General features: G+C 38.3%; 1 protein-coding gene across 3 annotated transcripts; it reads left to right on the forward strand.

The window, feature by feature from the left end:
• Positions 1-13,929: 13,929 nt before the first annotated feature.
• LOC145659916 (CD48 antigen-like) lies at positions 13,930-21,792 on the forward strand. Of its 3 annotated transcripts, none has more exons than XM_081723479.1 (5): positions 13,930-14,307; positions 14,818-14,878; positions 17,457-17,753; positions 18,032-18,298; positions 18,411-21,792. In XM_081723479.1, the coding sequence occupies exons 2-5, from the start codon at positions 14,866-14,868 to the stop codon at positions 18,500-18,502; spliced, it is 669 nt and encodes a 222-aa protein (XP_081579605.1). In that variant the 5' UTR covers positions 13,930-14,307; positions 14,818-14,865; the 3' UTR covers positions 18,503-21,792. The 3 variants fall into 3 exon arrangements, with proteins under 3 accessions (XP_081579605.1, XP_081579603.1, XP_081579604.1); XM_081723477.1 differs by having other exon boundaries at positions 14,831-14,878; XM_081723478.1 differs by lacking the exon at positions 14,818-14,878.
• The last annotated feature ends 3,394 nt before the right edge of the window (positions 21,793-25,186 follow it).

Consider the following 25,186-nt stretch of genomic DNA (forward strand, 5'->3'; position numbering starts at 1 on the left):
GAAGCACATACACGGGAGGAAAGTACCTCTCAACCACTCAAATGATTTTTGTGATTCTTAGCAGGTTCGACATGGATAAACATGTTGTTTATTTGTGCTTCATCATACCTGTAAAACCTAAACGTTGAGATTTATTTTTATTTGTTTATTTTTTCTTTCTTGTTCATTAATATTCCACTGTTCACTGAAAGTTCTGATCTTTTTTTGTGTATTTCATTCCACCAGAAAATAAAGCTGTATTTATTAAAATGTGTAAAACACTATATGCAATACTATTGGCAAATAATTAAATGAATTACACTGACAGAGAATGACTCTATGCAGAGGTATGTTAACACCAATACCATGACCCTATTGGTCTAGGTTGTATAGTTTCACCATTTTCTCAGTTTGAAAGAGGAAGTAGCCTATACTCTATTTTACAGCAATGGTACTGCAACAGATTATTGTTCTCTCTGTTTTGGTCTCAGTTGTAGGTAAAGAGTCCTCTAATCTTTCTCAGTAGTATTTCTTGCTGTCACTTTAATGAAGTATTGAAATGTATGACTATATATATATATAATTCTATGGAGTTAAATACAATGATAGGACCTAGTAGTGTACAGAATTAACCATTTCTGCTCTAGTTTCTAGTTTTCTGTATTCTGGAGACTATAGGGGAAATAGTTCATACTCAGCATGGCGACAACAGTCATGCAAATAATTTTGTCTTTTTGTTTAGTTTTCAGTTGCATGTAATGAGTTTAATGTGTCACTTTATTGACATATTTAACTGTATGATATTCAATAATCTATCATTTTGTTTGGCTAGTTCAAAGTTGTATGATCAGTATGATCTGTCGTGTTAGATAAAACAATATGATCCATCATGTTATACAGTGTTGCCTGTTGTGTTAAAAGCATCCAATGCTATCTGAATGTTGAGGTCTGTTCCCAGCAATGATACCAACACTTAATAATAAATATTTATCAAATACAATTTTGTTCAACGTAGCAAGAATAGCATGCTATGAAAGTAAAAACTCCACTGTCTTGAAAAATGGACTTTAGAATATACCCAATGGAAATTCCCCTTTCAATTTCAATGTTTTAAGAGTTAGTGTATTATCTTAGTAGGTAGGTAAATGTGATGCAACTGTCACAGAACGCTCGCCTCCCGCGAGTCACGTGGTTTGGTCCGCCACGTGAAATGGGAAGATCTTTCGTTTGTGGCCACGCCTGCACCTTTTCTCGTCTTTATGTATATAAACCCTTGTCTTTGTGTGCAGAGTATTGGTCATTGTACTCGTAGATGTTAATGTAGCGTGTTAATGATAAATGTTCTTTTCATAGTTGTTAAATGTATCGTGTTTGTTTAATGTTGACCGTGTTGTATACATGTTTATCGTTTGTAATACGTAGTGCCACTCTTGTCTTTTGTTTTGTGTAATTAAATGTTCGTCCATGCCAAGAGAGTCTGTGCGTCCTGCTCCACGCCCTGCGGCACTCGGGCCACCACGTTACAGCAATTACATATATGTTAAAATAATAAAGATTTAATAATAAAGTCTGTTTATAATAATAATTACTATTGAATATTCCACATTTCTGAAAGTGCTTGGAATTAAAATAACTCACAATATACAAGATAATCTATAATGATTGTCAAAGCAGTTTTCAAGAAAACAGAAAATTGTCACTAAAACATTGTTAAGATACATGAAATTAGCCAGCACATATAAGGGATTTGGCATATAAATTCAATGGGGCTGGTGCTCAATTATGTCTAAACATCTGAAGGTGTACAGGAGAAGTGTGTGTTCCATTGGCGTTTTCCAGAGAGTGCTGAGAGAGAGAGCATCCATCTAACTTGAGACTGTTGAGCTGGCATTCTAAGAGGTAGGGTCAGTCCTTTATCCAACTGCTGGAATGACTCTGCGAAGAGCATCCTTTCCTAGAAATAGTCTGATGGCTCTGAGAGAGAAAGACGGCTTTCCTATGAAATCATTCTGGTGGCTCTGAGCGATGAAGGCCTATGAAGGTGAGAGGACCAGCATTCTTGGACTGAGGGATCGGATCTTTGGAGCTGGAACTGACAGAGAGCCCTAGCCTTTCAAGGGCAGGCCTTAGTAGTTTGGATTCGTTACTGGCAGCACAACTCTGGAACTCTGGTCCCAATCAGCCCACGCAGACAAGTTTGCACGATATAAGCAAATTCCAACAAATGCATACTAATGATAAAAAAAACTAGTAAACTAATAAGAAAAGAGACATTAAAGTTTCTGTAGGACATAGAAATTGTCACGGAATGCTCACCTCCCCCGAGGCACGTGGTTTGGCCAGCCACTTGCAGTAGGAGGACCTTTGTTTGTGGCCACGCCTGCACACACCTGCACTTGGTTTGTTTGTGTGTATGTAAACCCACGTCAGGGGATGCAGCGTCGTTGGTCATTGTTACCGTAACGTGTCAGTGTGGTGTGTAAATGTTCAACGATGATGTTAAACGTATACGTGTTTATTATTCGTATTTAATGTCGATCGTTTCTCGTTTGTATTTATCGTGTGTGATTCTTGTGAGTGCCGTTAGTGTTCTATGTTAAATGTTAATAAATGTATGTCCCAGACGTTGGAGTCTGTGCGCCCTGCCCCTCGCCCTGTGGCACTCGGACCACCGCACGTTATAGGAATACATAGGCTCCACTATGAATCATCTAAACAAAAAAAGCATATATTTACTACCAATCTCTACCTCCTGGTCTTAGAATGAATTTGGTAAAACAAACCCTGGGAGGGGTAGCGCCATTGGATAGTCATTACTTTTTAATCATAATCATTACTTTTTAATTACTTTAATTAATTACTTTAATTCCTCATTTCTAGAAGTTACAAATGACTAACTTTAATATATTGTCTAATTGGTTCATATAGGATTCCTAGTGAACACAACTAGCAGGGAGTAACAATTAATTTACAATAAGTATGAGGTAAGGAGCATGCAAATGAAGTGATCTGTGTAGATAAGTCAAATTAATAAGGAACAAGTAATAAACAGAATAAAACAATAGATATCAAATAATACGAGCAAACATCACAATTTAGAGATTACACTGTGTGCACAATTATTAGGCAAGTTGTATTTTTGAGGATTCGTTTTATTATTGAACAACTACAGTGCTTTCGGTCAATCCAAAATGTTAATAAACTTTTAATGAATATTTAAGAAAGTAAAAGTGAGGTTTTGGCATTCTTAGGAGAATATTTATGTGTGCATAATTATCGCACAACTATTAGTGTGCAGAATTATTATGCAACTAAATGAAAAACAAAAATTTTCCCATCACACTTGTTTATTTTCATCTGTTAAAGCGAGAATAATAAACAAACAACTTAATTTACAAATAAACATTTCTGACATTAAAAAAACCTTCTTTTCAATAACAGTCATAAGTCTTCATTCATGGAGTCTGTCAGTTTCTTAATCTGTTGACAATCAACTTTTTATGCATATCTTCCTGGACACTGTTCAAAGCGTTTTCCTTCACCATAAATCTCCCATTTATGAAGGGCCCACAAGTTCTCAATAGGGTTTAGGTCAGGTGAGTAAGGGGGCCATGTCATTATTCTTTCATCTTTAAGACCTTTACTGGCTAGCCATGCAGTGGAGTACTTTGATGCATGCGATAGAGCATTGTCCTACATAAAGATCATGGTCTTCTTGTCTTTTTTTCTCAACATTTTTCTTGTGAACCTGTTGACTATTTGCAACAAAATGTTTGATGGTTCTGTGATCACGCCCCATTATCTTAGCAATTTTAAAAGTGCTGCATCCCTCTGAAAGACTTTTTCAAATTTTTGGATTTTCAGGGTCAGTTAAATCTCTCTTTTTTTGGCCCATTTTGCCTGAGGAAAAGAAGCTGCCTAACAATTATGCACATCTTGATATAGGGTGTTGATCTCTTTAGGCCACACCCTCCCTCATTACACAAATACACATCACCTGATTTGCTTAAATCCAATATGCATTCAAGTTTATATAGCCTGGAGTTGGAAAATATGCATAAAAATGATGATATGGTCAAAATACTCTCTTTTCTAATAATTGTGCAAATAGTGTATATTAAAAATAACCATAAATTACTGGCTGATTATCATTTGACATCATAGTAGATTAAATGGCAAGTCATTACTTTGTGAATCTGTGGGAAGAGAAAAGTTGCTGGTATGGATTTGAATCTGATTAAATTCTTGGTCACAGTTAAAGTATAACCAGGCTGGTAAGAACCTTTCGCCCTCCCATCCATGGGTTTATGACACCTAAGGAAAAGGGGTTGAGGGCCAGGATGCCAGGCCATCTTGATAGCTAGGCTATTTATGGCTTTGTTGCTCAACATCAAAGCAACAGCATGGTCCTGGGTCTAGTTTGTCGCTTGGGGTGGGAGAGAGCCCCGCTTTTACCAAAGTTTCATCAGAGGAATAACTTGTAGTCTACCTAAACTACAGCCCGTAGGAGCACAGGACAGATGGTGCACCCGTTAGAGCACAGGGTGTGAAGAGAGGTGCATCCACTGTGGCACAGGATGTGCTTGGAGCATCAGCCACTGACATGCTAGGTGCTGGAGGCATGCCTACCACCCTAGTGGACATGTAGGATAGTGCACCTGTAGGAGCAAAGGGCATGCTGGGAGGTGTGTCCTCTGTGGTACTGGATGCACAGGGAGCAACACCTTCTGATGAGCCAGGTACTGGTGGCGTGTCCATGGCCCCGCTGGACAGGACTGGAAGAACATCTGCCCTTGAGTTGCCAGAACCAGAAGCCAGATGAAAGCCCATCATGGAGGTGCAGAATGTGAGGCAATCCTTCTCATGGGCTTCATATGTGCCCTCCACTTGTTCAGTGTCCACACCTGGAACACAAGAGAGGGAGTTAGCAGTATGAAGACCAAAGCTTCTATCAGGGCCCACTTGACCACTCAATTCCAAGGGGAACTGATCAGACCAAGGTGGGCCCAGCATTGGAGCCCCAGCACCCCCCCCCCTTCCCAAAGAAATTCCAGGGGGGTCTCCCTCCTCTGGGTTGAAGGCAAACCGAGCCTTGAGTAGGGAGGCATTGGGAGGTTCTAGCTCTGCAGCAAGGTCAGGCTGGTTCTTCTACCATTTCTTCTTGTTGGGCTGACAGGGAGTCTCAGAGTGCTTTCCCAGGGACCCCTTTTACATTTACATTAACATTTATGGCATTTAGCAGACACTCTTAAAAAGTGACTTATATTTTACTCATAGAATACATCCTAACCAGTACAGTAGGTTAGAGTCCAGTATACCAATGAACTAGAATACTGTAGAAATACAGGCATCAATGCTGATTCCTAGAAGTACAAAATACATACATTCTATCTCAGACAATGATAAGTGCAATAAAATACTAGAGTTTGTTAGTCAACATCAGTGTGTAACGTGAGGAGGCAGAGCAGGATGCAGGGTTGAGTTCCGTGAAACAGAAACATACGTTTATTCAAAAACATAACAAAGACGACATAGCTCACAGTCTAACATAAGGTTAAACACTGACCACATCCACGACTAGACAAGAGACTTATATAAGTTCACGATAATGACACAGAATAAGGATCAGGTGAGATACATGATAGGGCACACACATGAAGACTTCTGGGAGGAGGGGCTGTATTGTGACACAGTGTAATAAATAATATCCTACAATAAGTAGTAGTTTCAGTTAGTCAACATAGGAACAGGGTCAGTGGTCATTTAAATATTCCACAAATAGATGGGTCTTCAGTCTGCATTTGAAAACTGCAAGGGACTCTGCTGTCCGGACAGCAAGCGGAAGTTCATTCCACCATCTAGGAGTCAGGACAGAGAAGTCTCAATGCTTGTCTTCCATGAGATTTAAAGCATGGTATTTCAAGCTGAGCCATACTTAAGGTTCAAAGTACTAGAGGTACTGATCAGACTTTGACCACTGACATCATGTATGGGACGGTTGGCTTTGTAAGCAAGCACCAAGGTTTTATGTCTGCAGCAGGGAGCAGATGTGGCCACATGCACATATATATCACACACAGGGAGACATTGGGGGGAGGGGCCGTAATGTGATAGAGCCCCTCCCCAATGGCGCAACTCCCGGCGTGCCAGTCTATGGGGCTACGGCCCCAACGCCAAATGGCAAAGCCGGAGGGCCGAGCAACCCGACATGGGCTAGTGCGAGCAGGACAGAGGGGGGAAGACAGGGACCAGGATGACAACAGACATAGGGACAAACACACTGACAGGCACAGCCACAAGGGGGGACAAAGCAACTGGGACAGGCAATGTGATGGACAGACACAGACACAGGTACAAAACTACACAAAGGACAATTAGAGTCCAGGTAAGCCGGCAAGAGCCCCAGGCTGTCCCCCAGTCATCAGCTGGGCAGAAGTCCAACCTGCCTGTGGGGAATCGCCCCTCGCCGATTTCGGGGACAGTAATTTTTGATGCCCTGTCAGGAGGCGCCTTTCAGGAGGCGCACCAGCTGCTATGCTCGTCTCTGGGGTTGGCGCTGTTCTCGTTGCCTTCTTGCCTCTACGAGGCTTCGGTACAGGCACAAGAGTTCCGGGGCTGTGTGGCCTAGTGAAGGGAGTTTCCTCCTCGGACGAGGTCGCCTCAAGATGTGTTGTGAGATGTCTTTCTTGCACCTAATCGATACCTCCTGGGCGGTATCTTAGGTGCCGGAGGCTTGTCGTTCTTTGAGACGGCGGACTGAACGTCATTGTCAGTGGGAGGGTCCCCATAGAGGACCGCCTGCACCTCCATTGGCGGATCCTCCACATAGTCGGACTCCAATTTTGACCGCAGACTGATGTCACTACACTCCCATCTATTTGCATAGTCCGCGTAACCCTCGTAGGAGTCCATGTTGAGGTCGTAGGACCCAGCGGAGTCCACCTCCGAGTGCCGATCCTCGTAGTCCGGCTGGAGTCTGTGGGACTCCAGAATCTGACCCTGGACCATACTCAGGGCCCCCAAGTCGTCCAGTGGCCTCCTCCCCTGTTGTGAGAGTGTGGAGTGAGGCCAGGATGACTGAAGGTCTCTCGGGGTAGTAGGACCCTGCGGAGTCCGACTCCAAGTACCGTACCTCCTTGTACCAGTCCCGGAAGTCCGTATGACTCCGCCGAGTCTGTACCTGGACCGCAATCAGGGCCCCCCTAAAATCCTCCAGTGGCACTCTCCCTGGTTGATGTTTCTTTAACCGGAGGGGGTTTAGCAGGATGCGGGGACGAGTCACGTAGAACAGAAACATACGTTTATTCACGCAGAGAACAAAGACTACGTAGCACTTAAGCTACCGTAACATCAAACACCGACAACAGACAACAGGACAATAGACGTTTATGTGCACACATAAATGAGAAACATAATTACAATTACATAATTATCTATATAACTGAAATTTCATATTTTATTGATTTGTTTCACTTGTTAATGTAGACTCTCTGTAGCACCTTTATGATATTCCTTCCTTTGACTTTAAACTGTGAGGTTGGTGAGTCTAGTACTATGCAAACACATTAGAATGAAGTAAATGATCACATGTTTCCTCTGTCTGCAACCAGTTAATTCAGCAGCTTATCATGTCTGGTGATATGTTTATAAGATGTTTGTGTTACGACAACTCCGTTAATAGTCAATATGGCCTAATATAGTAAATGTTTGTCACAGGCAGCTGTTATAAATATGGGGCTAAGCCCCCCGTCTTCCAACTAAAAATATGTATATTATCTTAATTGTTGTCAAGACATATCTTGAAGCAGGTTAGTTGGGCGTTTGTGCAATTATGTACATTAGCACCACTTAAAGGTCATAAGAAAAAAACTGCAGCACCAACGGACATGAATTGTCCGGTTGGTTGTGTAATACTTGTGCAACATTACAACCCTGTCTAAAAGACTCAGTACTCAGTACATCTTTACTCAGTACATCACTGTTGCAACCTCACCCCTGTAAAAATCTGAAGACGTTTCTAGGTGTCACGGTTTGTCCCTCCTAGCTTTCATGTTCCATGGTTTCCCTGTCTTATTTTGTTTTGCTTCCATTCTGTACTTTCATTTTCTCCACCCCTCATTTGGTTTTCCACACCTGTTCCTTATTTCTAGTCTTGTTAACATTATGTATGTAAAATCCTGTCTTGTGCCCTGTATCTTGACTGTTCATTACATGTATGGTTGGATGTTTTCAAAAGCCAATATCCATCTGTATGTATATATGTATGTATATAAGTAGGTTCTTTGGATGTTTTTGAAAGCCCGTATCTGTATGTAAGTTTGTACTCTGTGCCTTTGTGTTTCATTCTAGTTGCTGTTTGTGTTTTAGTTGTTAGTGTACCCTAGCCATTGTTATTATCATGTATCCCCGTACTCTCCGTATTGGTTCAATGACCCTGGACTACTCCAATGACTACGACTCCAACGACTACGACTCCACCTCCTTACTGCTCACCGTTACACTAGGTGAGTAACTGCAGTGTACTGTGGTAAGAGATGTAGAGATATTCAAAATTGTAGTAAAGTACGGTTTCCAGAGAAACATTTTAGACAGAGGTCCTTCATCAGCTGTGCAAGCAAAGTGCTCTCGCTTTCATATAGAGTTGTGGCCAAAAGTTGACACTGGCACATATGTGATGTATACAGACATGTCTCAGGCATATGAAATAAACTAACTAATCATTAGCATACAGATAAATGCCAAAGAAATAAATAAAACAATTGAACCAAGAACTTCAACACAAACCAAATGTTAACAGGAAGCACCTAAAGGAAAAAGCCTTAGGGTGGGAAGCCTAAACTCATTTAGAAGCTCATTTCTAAAGAGAAAGCGTGGATCTACGCTTAACGGCTTTATACTCAATACTTGATCTAAAAGGAGTAATGAATCTAATTTTGTTCTGAAACAGTTATGGGGATAATGGAAACCTATTTCTAATGACCAAATTAAATGTAATGAATTATGGGAATAATTATGGGAATAGCAGCTATAGGCTGACATCAAAAGCAGAACACATGAATACAAAGGGAATGTCTTACGTGGCTGGTCGTAGCTGTTCAGCTCAGTTAATCACCTGTCGGTGTCTTAGGAAAATGATACTGATTTATACCCAAGCAAACCATACGTAATTCCAAAGCTCAAAGAATGACCTAGCTATTCTGAGCTGTCCAGATTTATTTAAAGAAGACAAAACGAGCCTGCTCGGTACTTGCAGGTGTTCAGCTTTCTGACTAGCGGTGAATGAAGGCTATTCTGATGCTGACCTTGCAGTAGATTAATATTAATTGCTGCCGGGCAAACAGAACTAATTTTAACTCTATGAATGATAATAAAGGTATAATAACTAAAGTAATGGCGTGGTGACGAGCAAATTAAACAATTTCAGAAAAACTAATGTTAAACTGGGCAGATGACATACACACAAAATGCAGTTCTAAGCACTTGTTTGTACTCGTGAGAGCTTCTTGATTAAAACTTATTTAGATTTCCACCGTTCCTTACACCGTCTTCCATGAAATCCCAGAGAAGTTTTTTTAGAAACATTTGCGGACGTCGCAAAAAGGCAGTGGACTCGGCTAGCCCATGTAAGTAATGAATATACAATCAACGTATTAATAACAGTTACAAACATTACTATGCACATTCTACAATTATATTGGAAGGCATGGGTATCATAATTTCTAGAATTCTGTGGAATAATAAGACATGAAAGTAAAAATCAGTATAAGGTGACAGAGAAGGAACTAGTATACTGTAGATTAGTTGGATTTTACTCACTATTAAACACAATTCTAAATTGTTGTGCATCACAAGTTATTTATAATAAGGTATTGCAGTCTATTTGCACATGTTGAGAATCTAGTTACATTCACTGGAAGGCACTGTGGGTCCACATCTTAAAAGAGTTAGTCAGATATGTAATTAAAGTTTCTTTAGTGGAAAATAGTCAAATTTGTTTTCAGTTGAATGTCCATGAAGAGCTGCACCCTTAAGGGAGGATTATAATCTGTTTTAAACCTTAGTCTTAAACCTTTCTTTGATCGAAAGTTAAAACCTGAATGATGGTGGAGTTCAAACTTGCTATAACTGTGAAGGGTTCTCTTTCCTGATAAGTGGAACCCCTGATGGGAGTTGTTATGGTCAATTAATGTTTAGAGTCCAGAGAGAATGGGGGCGGGGGTGCTGTGTTCTCCACTACACAGTATTGCCAGCTTCACCCTCCTTATATTCAGCCTTACCATCATCATCCTCATTGGAAAATGTAGGATAGATATTGCCACTCTTGTATTCAGTATTCCCATTGTCACCCTTGTTTATATTGCCATTGCAACACTTGTATTCAGGATTGCCATTGTCAAACATTGGGCAACCTATGGAAAATGTGAATGGAATAGAATGTAACATTATCCCATCAAATACCAGATCAATTACTTATAAATCACAAGACAAAACCTGAGGATATATAAGACAACAGAGCTATGAAGAGTGCTGGCAAGATCACAGACAAATTGTCTTCACCCTGCAATCCTCTCACCCTACAATTCTCTCATCCTGCATCTCACCCTATAATTCTCTCATTGTGTATCTCACCCTGTAATCCTCTCACCCTGTAATCCTCTCATCCCACTTCTCACACTGTAATCCTTTCCCCTGTAATCCTCTCATCCTGCATCTCACCCTGTAATCCTCTCACTCTGCAATCCTCTCACCCTGCAATCCTCTCTCAATGTGCACCTGACCCAAGCCCTACCCTCAGACAGAAGACTCAGGGCCATAAAGGCCAGCACTACCAGACACAATTCTACTTGCTAATACTTTGATTTGTGTCTAAAAGTAGATGGCCAGTACTTTTATCTTCAGGCTGTACTGCCACACTGACTATTGCACATTTGAAATCGATAGCATTTGGTTCTAGATTCATTCATGTGTTCATTTGCATAATCGTTTTCACTATGATCCAGCTATGAATTCTGCTTCTTATAATCATAAAATAATCTTTTTTAATGATAAAGTTGATCATGTTTGAGGCCTAAACATTCATACTGAGCATACATTGATTTAAGTCTCCTTGTATTCAAATTTGTCTTCCATTACTTTTTGACCACAATAAAGAAACAAACAAACAAAAAACAATAACTATGATAAGTAACAAGCAGATTGATCAAGATAATCCATCAGATGTGGCTTGTTTTTTTGTCCTATTGGAGAAAAAAATAATTGGTAATGATCTTGCAACATTTGTATAATAGCATAACAGAATGAGACATGCAACATAAAATGTCACCTTATCTAAACAGTCATTGATTAAGGACTTCAACATTTAAATGCACTCCCCACCATCCAATGAGTAATGATAATTCTTAGATGTAATCCACCTTTATGTCTATTTATAAATACAACTGGAAAACACTAACCATTGTTTGTAATTTACAGCTAATTTACGTAGCAACAGTATGGATGTTCTGTGCTCCCTGTTGAATATGTATAGATTGAACCAATGAGAGTCAGTGAGTCAGCTAATCGGCACACTGGGTAGTTCTGCAAAACCAAATGTAAATGTTATTGTCACAGTTCATCCAACAGGAGGACCACGCCCACTCTGACTCAGGATAATAGCACACTCCTGCTCTTCCCAGGACTGCACACTTCTGGACAAAGACCTAGGATGTTGTTTCTGGGATTTATTGGAGCCATTTTTGGGGGTCACAGTCCCTCATATTCTTTTATTCTTTTTTTTCATTTTATTTTAGACTTACTTCTCATATTCCTCACTTGTTGCAGTTGGGTTTACATTTTGCCACACTCTGCAGCCTACTGTTTGCATTTCAAACAATGGTAATTTACCAGAAATGCATGTCCATTGTATTCAGTTGCACTAAACATTTGAATTCCAGTGTTGCCACAATGATGCCACAATGTCATTTAATAGAGTGGCATGCAACCTGCCAAACTGATTTGCCTGGCAGTCCAGATTCAAAGCAAATGTCACCAGTTTGTGCTCTAAGAGACTCCCGTTTTCATGCCTTTATGTATTGAGCAGCTTCGTATGGTCTTGCTATCTGTGGGGGTTTTACTCTACAGAAAGATAGCCTACAGGTATTCATTTGAAAATGCAAGCTGGAGGAATGTGGGTTTTCATATGCAAGATTTTACTTTACATATTATTGCTCTTTAATGCTCAATTCACTGTGAACTATTTTGTGTTCACTAAATCAACAGTAGTCCATACATTCCCACAAATGAATAACATTGCTGAACCTTAATGTTTAATTTTGTATTTAATAGAGTGATGAAATAACTGAACTCTAAAAGAAAACTCCCTGCCCCCTTATTCGCTGGCCATGCATTCAAAAATAGAAGTGTTCATAGTTTATTTTTGTAAGTTAAAATGCAAAGTTGAATGAAAAGAAGATAAATCCAAATCAATATTTGGTGTGTCCCGACTTTGCCTTCAAAACAACATTAGTTCTTCTAGGTACACTTGCACACAGTTTTTGAAGGAACTTGGCAGGGAGGTTGTTCCAAACAGAACTAGGGTAGATCATCACTTCCAGGACTCCTTGTTGTTCTTTACACTAAAGATAGTTCTTAATGACATTGGCTGTATGTTTGGGGACATTGCCCTGCTGCAGCCAAGTTTGACACCTCCCTGATGGTATTGCATAAGGGATAATTATCGGTCTGTGTTTCTCAGCATTGAAGACACCATTAATATTGACCAAATCCTCAATTCCATTTGCTGAAATGCAACCCCAAATTTGCAAGAAACCTCCACCATGATTCACTGTTGCCTGCAGATGCTCATTATTGTACTGCTCTCCAGCCCATCAGCAAAAAAGCTGACATCTGTTATAGCATTTAGCTGACACTTCTATCCAAAGCAGCTTATAATTATGTAAGAATACAGCTTGAGAATTAAGGGTCTTGCTCAGGGGCCTCAACAGTGGCAATTTGGCCATGAACTGGCAACTATTCAATTACAAGTCAATCACCTTAACCACTGAGCTACCACTGCCCTCAGCTTGACTTTCTTTCTATGTCAAAGGTGTGGATTTTTAGCCGCAATTCTTCTATGAAGACCACTTCTGGCCAGACTTCTTCAAACAATAGATGGGTGTACCTTGGTTCCCATTGGTTTCGGCCAGTTCTGAGCTAATGGCACTGCTGGAGATCGTCTGATTTCAAAGGTAAGTGATATAAGTTTCCTTGGTCAACCACTGCGTCTACGGTCCTCAATGTTGCTCATTTCTTTGTGCTTCTTCAAAGAGCTCATACAGCACATCTTGAAACCCCAATTTGCTTTGAAATCTTTGCCTGGGAGAGACCTTGCTGATGTAACATAACTACATTGTGTCTTGTTGCTGTGCTCAGTCTTGCCATGGTGTATTAACCTGTGTGTAATGTGGAGCGATCACGATGCGGATGCATATGCTGAGATATGTGAGATTATTAAGGGCAAATCCACAGTCAGAGTCGTTAGTCAAAGAGCCAACTCAGAGAATCCAGAAATACATAGCAAACAAAAAAAAGGCTACAATGCCTCGATCATCATCCCCAGATTTGCATTATTACCACCTGTTTTCAATTCTACTCAGTGTATTTATGTGCCTTCTAAATGATGCAGTCTATTCAAAGTACTGCCATGGTTCATTGCCTTGCACATTGAGCATTTGTTCTGATGCCTGTTACTTATAGTGTTTTGGCCCTGTCCTCTCTTCACTACAGTTTTTGGATCTGTACATTGTACTTCTCCTGGTGTTCTTGCTTTTCTGGTTTTGATACCTGCCTGTGTTCTGACTACATTTTGGATTGGAAAACCAAAGTCTTATCGCATCTGCAAATGCCTGCCTGTTTCTGACTTGTTACATGATCAAGGTCAGTTTGTATCAAAATTGGACTCATATATTCAGGCAGATCCGCAGCTGAAATAGTGTTTCTGGAAAACAAAGTATTAAAGATCATCACCACCATCTAACTTAAAATGTCATTGTACTCTCAAATTTCATCTGTACTGTACATTCATGATATTTTTATCATGCTTGTAAAGACTTAAACATGACATTAAATTTGGTATTTCATTATTTTTACTGTGCATTACATTACATGAATCTTGAAATGTAAACATTTTAAATATGGAAATGAGGCACTTTGGGGAGGCACCCCATTGTTATTCAGAGCCAAACTGACAGAAGTTTATAAACCTCAAGAAAGGAAATTTGCTCACACCCAGTGCAATGGCGATTGTAGCAAAGCTGATTTTCATTCTCTGCAGTTTGGCCTCAATAACAGGTAGAGTCCTTTAAACGACATCTGTCTATGTATACGTCTTATGATATAAATAGTGATGTGTGACTAGCTGAGCTTCTGTCCTTATATTATGAATAGGATAAACCACTGTGTCATACAGAATTACAGGTCATGTTAAGAGTATGCAACGCCATCCTGCTGAATAGATCTTTCCACATAATTGATAAACTGTTTGATATGAAATGATTACTGAACTTGACTTTGTATCAAAATGGTTCAATGCGTCCTACCATACTATGACTGTAGTAAAACCATGTATGTACATCAGGAACATGCCTGTCACATATCTATATATTATGTGTACATATGATTTGATATGCTTTTCATGTTTTATATTTTAACAAAATAGTTGTATTCCTAAATGAGTCATCTTTTGCCTTAAGGAATGACTTAGTAAAACAAGTAAAGTTTGGGGTGACTGAAATTTTGTGTAAATTGGATTGTCAATCTGTTCCTTTAAAGCGTCTTCATAAACAAAGGGCATTTTGTCAGTTATTTCTTGCAGAAAATAATCTAAAGTGTATTCCAGAATTCCAAAGTATGCAGGACAAATGTGAGTAAGGGTTGTTTGTTTTTACTTCTGTCCCATATATGTTTTCTAATACTGAGATCAAGAGACTGGTGTAATGAAGGCACACACACACACAAGGGAGAGTATCCAATGCAAGAGGTTTTATCTAGTATTCGGGGGCAGGTAGGACTCATAGGTCAGGCAGTAGATGAGGTCTGTAGCACAGGCAGGATTCAGAAACCAGGCAGACAAACACGTACATGGGAGCCTCGGTATGCAACATGAGAATGGCAATACTTCGCAAAGAGTGTGTGAGGGAGGAGGGCTTAAATAGGGAGGTAGTAATAGAGAAAATAATCATCAGGTGTGTAACTAGTACTCTGGCGAACCGGATCGGAGATGCCGGTGGGAAGAGGTAGGAATGGCAGTGCTGGAATGAACATGGTTCCTGGTAAGGCCAAGTCAAAAGTTTGGCTTTTAGCCTTTACCTTGATCAATAACAGATTATAGGTTATGCGGTCACCTAGGTACTTTTATAGCAGTAGCTGTTCTTGCAATTTAGGGCAATTGCTTGTTTCACAGACTTGTGATCTGAAATCATTTGTCCAGTACTCATAAGTGCCATTTTGGTAAAATTATTCAGTATTTATTGATGTTTGTCTCTGGTGCTAGAATGCTTGCACTAAACACACAATATATAGCTAATTAAATATAGAATAAGAGACAGGTTTAAACCATAGATAAATGGCAAACCTGTTTTCAAGTTATACCATAAACATTTGACTGGCATTTTGTCATTATGGGGATGTTTGCTAAAACTGCACTACCTGGGAGACCTATGAGCTCAGATTTTAAACTATACTATAAGGAAAAGCATAACAGTCTTACATATACATATACTAATAAATATAAATAAATATAAATTATTTTCAAACTATATAAATTAATATAGTTCCTAAAATGCTTAGTAAGATTTTAGCAAAATATTTTTTTGTTTTTTTAGTTTGTTTGTTTTTTTAAATAAAACTCATGGACAGTATTGACATCTATTGCAGTGACAGAGAATGGAAACCTTTTGCTTTGAGGTGATGTGGGTCTACATTTATTTTTACTCTACCGGAACCTCGCAGTCTGCAAAAAAAAAAAAAAAACACTGCTTGAAAAGATGATTCATGTGAAAGTGCAACTAAAAATGCCTGTGCATGAAACTGTTCCATACTGACTGCAACCACAAACAGCCAAAGCACAGCGCCAAAAATCCACATCTTCCTTCCACAGTATTGTATCTCACATCCACAAAAACCTAATTGCAAGAAAATTTGTTCTACCTCAATTAACTGCTAAGTGCACCTCCAGTTTTAAACACATTTTTGAATGATTTGTTCTTGTATGTGAATGATGTGTACTTGTATTTTATTTGGGGGGTTTATAATATGTATTTGGATGATGGAGATTCATTTTCATTCATGTGCTTCATTTCCTGATTCACCATGGTCTTGTCCAGTAAAATGAACGATTTTGAGTATATACATGAAATTAATCAGGAGGTACACAGTATTTTCCACTAGGTGTCAGACATCTCCAAGGTGCTCAAAAACCTCTCCAAATGCACACAAAGTCATCAGTGTGCAATACTTTTTTGCTAAACATTACAACCATGTTTAACAACTTACTAAATACAATATTAGCTTCATTATAGCTTCATGGTTAAGGGATAAAAATATTAGCTTCATTGATATTAGGCTAAAAGGTTATGCTGGGGAAAATACTGTTATTCTGTAAATGCTGTAATACTGTAAAGAAATAGTATGCTTTCTCATTTATACTTGCAATTTGTAGCAGGATTATGAATTTTTCCAGCAGTGTATGGAAATATCCAGTGATTTGCGATGCAAAAAATCATAGCTAGTCCATCCTGGAAGCCGCTGAATTGTCTCTCAGCTTCCAGCTCATAACTATACCCAAACAACTCCACATAAACCTCAGCTAAAATAAGCCACTTTCTTTCCATGATATCCAAAATTATTAGCAATCAAATTATTCACTAAAAACAATATTCATGCTTTGCCTCTCTCATCACCCTGCACACTCCGTATGCAGCAGACTTGTACTCGTCCATGTTCCCGCTGATGATTGCTGCATTGTAGGCAGCAGTGCAAGAGTTCAGAGTCTTGCAGATGTTGCAGCACCTCAACTATAAACTCCCTCCCTCAATCATCTTCTGCTCTTTGTTATGTCCATCTAATTCTGTTGCTGTTTAGTGTACCTTTTACAGTTGTTGTTTTATCTTCTGTGTTTAGTATTTTGCTATTTTTATGATGTCTTTTCTGATTTTTTTTTTTTTTTCATCTATATATGATTCTTGATTTGATCCGTAAAGCAACCTTAAGCTTGGGAAAAGAGCTATGTAATTAAAAGGTTTCTGTTGTTAAAAACAGAAGGCAAAATAACATTTTGAAATTTTATGAGGGTTACCGAAGATGGAAAAATTTTTAAAAAGCATTTTTTACAAAATGTATATAACAATTCACTTACGTAAATAAAAAAAAAATGTAATTACATTTTTTTTTTTTACAAGTCTTCAGAACATTAATGGATTATATTTCCTCTTTCTCTACAGTGTCCAATCATGAGTTTAAGGAGGTTGGCAGTTCTGTTCAGCTGCACATAAAAGGCAGTATAAAACCATTCAAAACCCTGAAATGGATGCATGGAAAATATTTTGTATTGACATATGATCAAAAATTGAATAAGGTAGAACCAGGCCGTGCTTATAACGGTAGGGTGAAGCTTGATAAGGACACCTACAGTCTGACGCTGAAAAGCCTACAGAAGAATGACAGTGGAGTCTATATAGCAAGATCAATTGATGAAGAAAGGGAAAACCCTATTGTTCAGTACAAACTCTCTGTATTAGGTAAGTCTTTCAGTATAGTAATCAGTGGAAAAAATGCATTCCTGAATCAACAGTATTTTTGTCAATTAATAATGTATATTTTTCTGCATATGTGTTTTGATGTGCTTACATTTAAAATCATATTTACAAGAGGATGTTGCAATAATGAACAAAATTCAAACCTTAAAATGACAGGACAGCAGTTATATGATCTCTGTAACTGTGTGTTTTGTTGGTGATGAGCTTTCAGTGTATATGATCCAGCAGTGCAATCATGGTTGTGTGTGTGTCTTCCCCAGATCCAGTGGAGAGTCCAATCCTTACTCCTGTCCCTCACCAGCTAAGCAGTGACCCGTGTAATGTGACTCTCACTTGTAGTGGTCACAACCTCACAATCCGCTCTAACTGCTCTAATGATGTCTGTGAGGAGAAGAAAATAGAATCGCCAGGAGGCATCATCCTATCCATGTATGTCAGTGGAAGCACTATAATCTGTAACCACAGCAACCCAGTCAGCTGGAAAAAAAGTGCAATTAAAGAGATTAAAGAAATCTGTTTTTCTATAGGTACAGATAAATGTCTACAAACCCAAACACACACAAACATGCATACAATTCTTTAATCTTATTGTACTCATGCATTTTTCCACTCCAACATACACATTTTGTTCTCTATTAGGACCTACCAACCAACTGCTCTATATTGTAATAGCACTGAGCTGTGTGGCACTTATCCTCCTTCTGACTGTTATTGGTTGTCATACAACTTAGGAGGAAGAAAACAGGTATCACCTTCAGTTTTTTCCAGTACACAATTTCATGGAGAAAGAAACCCATTCTGCATAATGAAGCAAATAATGCAAGATTGATTGCTTGAAGAGATGATTTGGTTAAATAATATTAGACACAGACTTTTAAATACCATTTCTGTATTTACAGGAGTGTATTTACAAGAGTAAATTTCAAATACTGACTAATTTACTAATAAATAATGTTTATTATATTGAGAAATCACATTTAGCATTATAAGTCTCATAAAATAGTGAAATTTGTTTCTCTACAAAAAGAATTTCAGAATATTTGGTTGATTAAAATTGTAATAGAATAGAATTTTAACAACTGTATTTACGAAATAGTACAAATAAACTACAATTATGATGTAAAAAAAAAGTAATCATGCAACTTGTAATTGATATGCATAATTGTATTAAGTGTTCTGCTAAGGGTTGAAAGATGATTTTGAGCTGGTTTTAAAACTGGTAATAGAAGCTATATAACAAATATTACAGAGTAATGAGTTCCAAATATTTGTACCATCCAAGTAAAAGGCTGTTTCCCACATTTCTTGAGTCTGTGGAGTAAGCAAGCACTCTGTAATAATGATCATAAAGCTCAATCCAAACTTGCATTCAGCAATGTATAAACCTGCAAGTTGTCTATTTGCACTAAGTACACTAAGTGCAAATAGCATCAAACACAGCTTGGCTTAAAAAATATCTTTTCAAGCAGAGCTTTCACAGTCACTGTCACTCTTCACTATCCTTTTTCTCCTCAAACACATTGAGCTGCCTCATATGCTTCCATATTATATCTAATAGTTTTGTGAATTAATTAAGTTGTGATTGGGTTTGTCTGTATTTCTCACTCATAATGACCTCATCACTATACTAGTGCAATAGAGAATCTAGAGTGCAGTAGAGAAGTCGGGGCTTTTACTCAAGTGTGATGGGGGGCTTTGTAAGCCATCATAGTCCTCCCACTGTTGCAGGAAGGAAGTATGTGGGTTTTGGGTACCATTATTTCAAGACATGTACCAACAGAGTCTGAAGGCCACTCCATTTGAAAACATGCACAAGAAAATCTTTGTTTCTTGACATTTAAAAATATTACAGACAGTGAAAAAAAAAAACTATTTGCATAAGCTCAAAGATTCCCTAGAGCATTGTAGCAAAAGAATATTATTCAACAGTGACATGAGCTTCACACTTAACAAAACTATAAATGATTCAAAGAGAAGGACAGGTGAACTAAGATCATACAAGCCCAAAGTAAAAGAAATCGCATCATTACATTAATTGTACATTCCTTTTATTTCCGCCACATGCAATCTGACTCATATGGATAATATGCGTAATATGGCTACATAAAAAGAAGGTAGAGGAGTACAAAACAGGAAGACAGAAAGACAATATCACCCTCGTGCATGTTCTAATAAAACTGTGGGGTAAAAAAAAAACTATCACAACATTGTATGTAGAGAGAGAGAGAAAGAGAGAAAATTGAAATTGAAAATTGAAATAATGTTTGCTATGGCTTCCTCCCTATGATGCAGGATCTGTAAAATGGTCTCATATAGTCTCAATTTGAACAGCACATGCTCTACCACATACTGGTGTGGTAGAGGTTCTGTGAGAAGCAGAATGTTGGCTTTAAATGTTTTAGACCTTCTCTGGAGTGAACAGATACTACTGACTTGAAACTAGCATGATCTCTGGGTTTTGTTATTTGTTGTACTTCACTAAAATTATTTCTAGGAAATAATGTACATAATGGTCTCCATTCAGCAATTCCTCAGTGGGGAATGTTGCTGTTAGTGACCCATAATAAGACTGTTCACTTCTCCCTTGTTTGCTGTTCATAATCACACATGAAGCACATACACGGGAGGAAAGTACCTCTCAACCACTCAAATGATTTTTGTGATTCTTAGCAGGTTCGACATGGATAAACATGTTGTTTATTTGTGCTTCATCATACCTGTAAAACCTAAACGTTGAGATTTATTTTTATTTGTTTATTTTTTCTTTCTTGTTCATTAATATTCCACTGTTCACTGAAAGTTCTGATCTTTTTTTGTGTATTTCATTCCACCAGAAAATAAAGCTGTATTTATTAAAATGTGTAAAACACTATATGCAATACTATTGGCAAATAATTAAATGAATTACACTGACAGAGAATGACTCTATGCAGAGGTATGTTAACACCAATACCATGACCCTATTGGTCTAGGTTGTATAGTTTCACCATTTTCTCAGTTTGAAAGAGGAAGTAGCCTATACTCTATTTTACAGCAATGGTACTGCAACAGATTATTGTTCTCTCTGTTTTGGTCTCAGTTGTAGGTAAAGAGTCCTCTAATCTTTCTCAGTAGTATTTCTTGCTGTCACTTTAATGAAGTATTGAAATGTATGACTATATATATATATAATTCTATGGAGTTAAATACAATGATAGGACCTAGTAGTGTACAGAATTAACCATTTCTGCTCTAGTTTCTAGTTTTCTGTATTCTGGAGACTATAGGGGAAATAGTTCATACTCAGCATGGCGACAACAGTCATGCAAATAATTTTGTCTTTTTGTTTAGTTTTCAGTTGCATGTAATGAGTTTAATGTGTCACTTTATTGACATATTTAACTGTATGATATTCAATAATCTATCATTTTGTTTGGCTAGTTCAAAGTTGTATGATCAGTATGATCTGTCGTGTTAGATAAAACAATATGATCCATCATGTTATACAGTGTTGCCTGTTGTGTTAAAAGCATCCAATGCTATCTGAATGTTGAGGTCTGTTCCCAGCAATGATACCAACACTTAATAATAAATATTTATCAAATACAATTTTGTTCAACGTAGCAAGAATAGCATGCTATGAAAGTAAAAACTCCACTGTCTTGAAAAATGGACTTTAGAATATACCCAATGGAAATTCCCCTTTCAATTTCAATGTTTTAAGAGTTAGTGTATTATCTTAGTAGGTAGGTAAATGTGATGCAACTGTCACAGAACGCTCACCTCCCGCGAGTCACGTGGTTTGGTCCGCCACGTGAAATGGGAAGATCTTTTGTTTGTGGCCACGCCTGCACCTTTTCTCGTCTTTATGTATATAAACCCTTGTCTTTGTGTGCAGAGTATTGGTCATTGTACTCGTAGATGTTAATGTAGCATGTTAATGTTAAATGTATCGTGTTTGTTTAATGTTGACCGTGTTGTATACATGTTTATCGTTTGTAATACGTAGTGCCACTCTTGTCTTTTGTTTTGTGTAATTAAATGTTCATCTATGCCAAGAGAGTCTGTGCGTCCTGCTCCACGCCCTGCGGCACTCGGGCCACCACGTTACAGCAATTACATATATGTTAAAATAATAAAGATTTAATAATAAAGTCTGTTTATAATAATAATTACTATCGAATATTCCACATTTCTGAAAGTGCTTGGAATTAAAATAACTCACAATATACAAGATAATCTATAATGATTGTCAAAGCAGTTTTCAAGAAAACAGAAAATTGTCACTAAAACATTAAGATACATGAAATTAGCCAGCACATATAAGGGATTTGGCATATAAATTCAATGGGGCTTGTGCTCAATTATGTCTAAACATCTGAAGGTGCACAGGAGAAGTGTGTGTTCCATTGGAGTTTTCCAGAGAGTGCTGAGAGAGAGAGCATCCATCTAACTTGGGACTGTCGAGCTGGCATTCTAAGAGGTAGGGTCAGTCCTTTATCCAACTGCTGGAATGACACTGCAAAGAGCGTCCTTTCCTAGAAATAGTCTGATGGCTCTGAGAGAGAAAGACGGCTTTCCTATGAAATCATTCTGGTGGCTCTGAGCGATGAAGGCCTATGAAGGTGAGAGGACCAGCATTCTTGGACTGAGGGATCGGATCTTTGGAGCTGGAACTGACAGAGAGCCCTAGCCTTCAAGGGCAGGCCTTAGTAGTTTGGATTCGTTACTGGCAGCACAACTCTGGAACAATGGTCCCAATCAGCCCACGCAGACAAGTTTGCACGATATAAGCAAATTCCAACAAATGCATACCAATGATAAAAAAAACTAGTAAACTAATAAGAAAAGAGACATTAAAGTTTCTGCAGGACATAGGAATTGTCACGGAATGCTCACCTCCCCCAAGGCACGTGGTTTGGCCAGCCATGTGCAGTAGGAGGACCTTTGTTTGTGGCCACGCCTGCACACACCTGCACTTGGTTTGTTTGTGTGTATGTAAACCCACGTCAGGGGATGCACCGTCGTTGGTCATTGTTACCGTAACGTGTCAGTGTGGTGTGTAAATGTTCAACGATGATGTTAAACGTTATGTTCGTTCTTGTTAAAAGTATACGTGTTTATTATTCGTATTTAATGTCGATCGTTTCTCGTTTGTATTTATCGTGTGTGATTCTTGTGAGTGCCGTTAGTGTTCTATGTTAAATGTTAATAAATGTATGTCCCAGACGTTGGAGTCTGTGCGCCCTGCCCCTCGCCCTGTGGCACTCGGACCACCGCACGTTACAGGAATACATAGGCTCCACTATGAATCATCTAAACAAAAAAAAGCATATATTTACTACCAATTTCTACCTCCTGGTCTTAGAATGAATTTTGTAAAACTAACCCTGGGAGGGGTAGAGCCATTGGATAGTCATTACTTTTTAATCATAATCATTACTTTTTAATTACTTTAATTAATTACTTTAATTCCTCATTTCTAGAAGTTACAAAAGACTAACTTTAATATATTGTCTAATTGGTTCATATAGGATTCCTAGTGAACACAACTAGCAGGGAGTAACAATTAATTTACAATAAGTATGAGGTAAGGAGCATGCAAATGAAGTGATCTGTGTAGATAAGTCAAATTAATAAGGAACAAGTAATAAACAGAATAAAACAATAGATATCAAATAATACGAGCAAACATCACAATTTAGAGATTACACTGTATGCACAATTATTAGGCAAGTTGTATTTTTGAGGATTCGTTTTATTATTGAACAACTACAGTGCTTTTGGTCAATCCAAAATGTTAATACAATTTTAATGAATATTTAAGAAAGTAAAAGTGAGGTTTTGGCTTTCTTAGGAGAATATTTATGTGTGCATAATTATCGCGCAACTATTAGTGTGCAGAATTATTATGCAACTAAATGAAAAACAAACATTTTCCCATCACACTTGTTTATTTTCATCTGTTAAAGCGAGAATAATAAACAAACAACTTAAAATTTACAAATAAACATTTCTGACATTAAAAAAACCTTCTTTTCAGTCTTCATTCATGGAGTCTGTCAGTTTTTTAATCTGTTGACAATCAACTTTTTATGCATATCTTCCTGGACACTGTTCAAAGCGTTTTCCTTCACCATAAATCTCCAATTTATGAAGGGCCCACAAGTTCTCAATAGGGTTTAGGTCAGGTGAGAAAGGGGGCCATGTCATTATTCTTTCATCTTTAAGACCTTTACTGGCTAGCCATGCAGTGGAGTACTTTGATGCATGCGATGGAGCATTGTCCTACATAAAGATCATGGTCTTCTTGAAAGAGGCTTGAAGAACTGGCACTAGCAGTAAGAACTGACAGTAGGTTTGGGAGTTGATTTTTGAGTCCATCTTCAACCCAAAAAGGTCCAACTAGCTCATCTTATATAATGCCAGCCTATAGCAGTACCCCACCTCCACCTTGCTGGCATCTCAGTCAAAGTGGAGCTCTGTGCCCATGACTGATCCAGCCACAGGCCCATCCATCTGGTCTGTCAAGAGCCTCATCAGTCCATAAAACCTTTGAAAAATCTGTCTTCCGATATTTCTTGGCCCAGTCTTTACGTTTCACTTTACATGTCTTGTTCATTGGTGGTTGGGTTTCAGCCCTCCTTACCTTGGCCATGTCTCTCAGTACTAAACACCTTGTACTTCTGGGCACTCAAGGTAGGTTGCAGTTCCGGAATATGATAGCACTGGAGGATAATGGGTTCCTGGTCACTTCACATTTGATTCTTCTCAAATCTTTGTCTTTTTTTCCTCAACATTTTTCTTGTGAACCTGTTGACTATTTGCAACAAAATGTTTGATGGTTCTGTGATCACGCCCCATTATCTTAGCAATTTTAAAAGTGCTGCATCCCTCTGAAAGACTTTTTCAAATTTTTGGATTTTCAGGGTCAGTTAAATCTCTTTTTTTGGCCCATTTTGCCTGAGGAAAAGAAGCTGCCTGACAATTATGCACATCTTGATATAGGGTGTTGATCTCTTTAGGCCACACCCTCCCTCATTACACAAATACACATCACCTGATTTGCTTAAATCCAATATGCATTCAAGTTTATATAGCCTGGAGTTGGAAAATATGCATAAAAATGATGATATGGTCAAAATACTCTCTTTTCTAATAATTGTGCAAATAGTGTATATTAAAAATAACCATAAATTACTGGCTGATTATCATTTGACATCATAGTAGATTAAATGGCAAGTCATTACTTTGTGAATCTGTGGGAAGAGAAAAGTTGCTGGTATGGATTTGAATCTGATTAAATTCTTGGTCACAGTTAAAGTATAACCAGGCTGGTAAGAACCTTTCGCCCTCCCATCCATGGGTTTATGACACCTAAGGAAAAGGGGTTGAGGGCCAGGATGCCAGGCCATCTTGATAGCTAGGCTATTTAT

Source organism: Electrophorus electricus, chromosome 11 (genome assembly GCF_041902795.1).
Source record: "Electrophorus electricus isolate QZ-2024a chromosome 11, ASM4190279v1, whole genome shotgun sequence".
In the NCBI taxonomy this organism is placed as follows: domain Eukaryota; kingdom Metazoa; phylum Chordata; class Actinopteri; order Gymnotiformes; family Gymnotidae; genus Electrophorus; species Electrophorus electricus.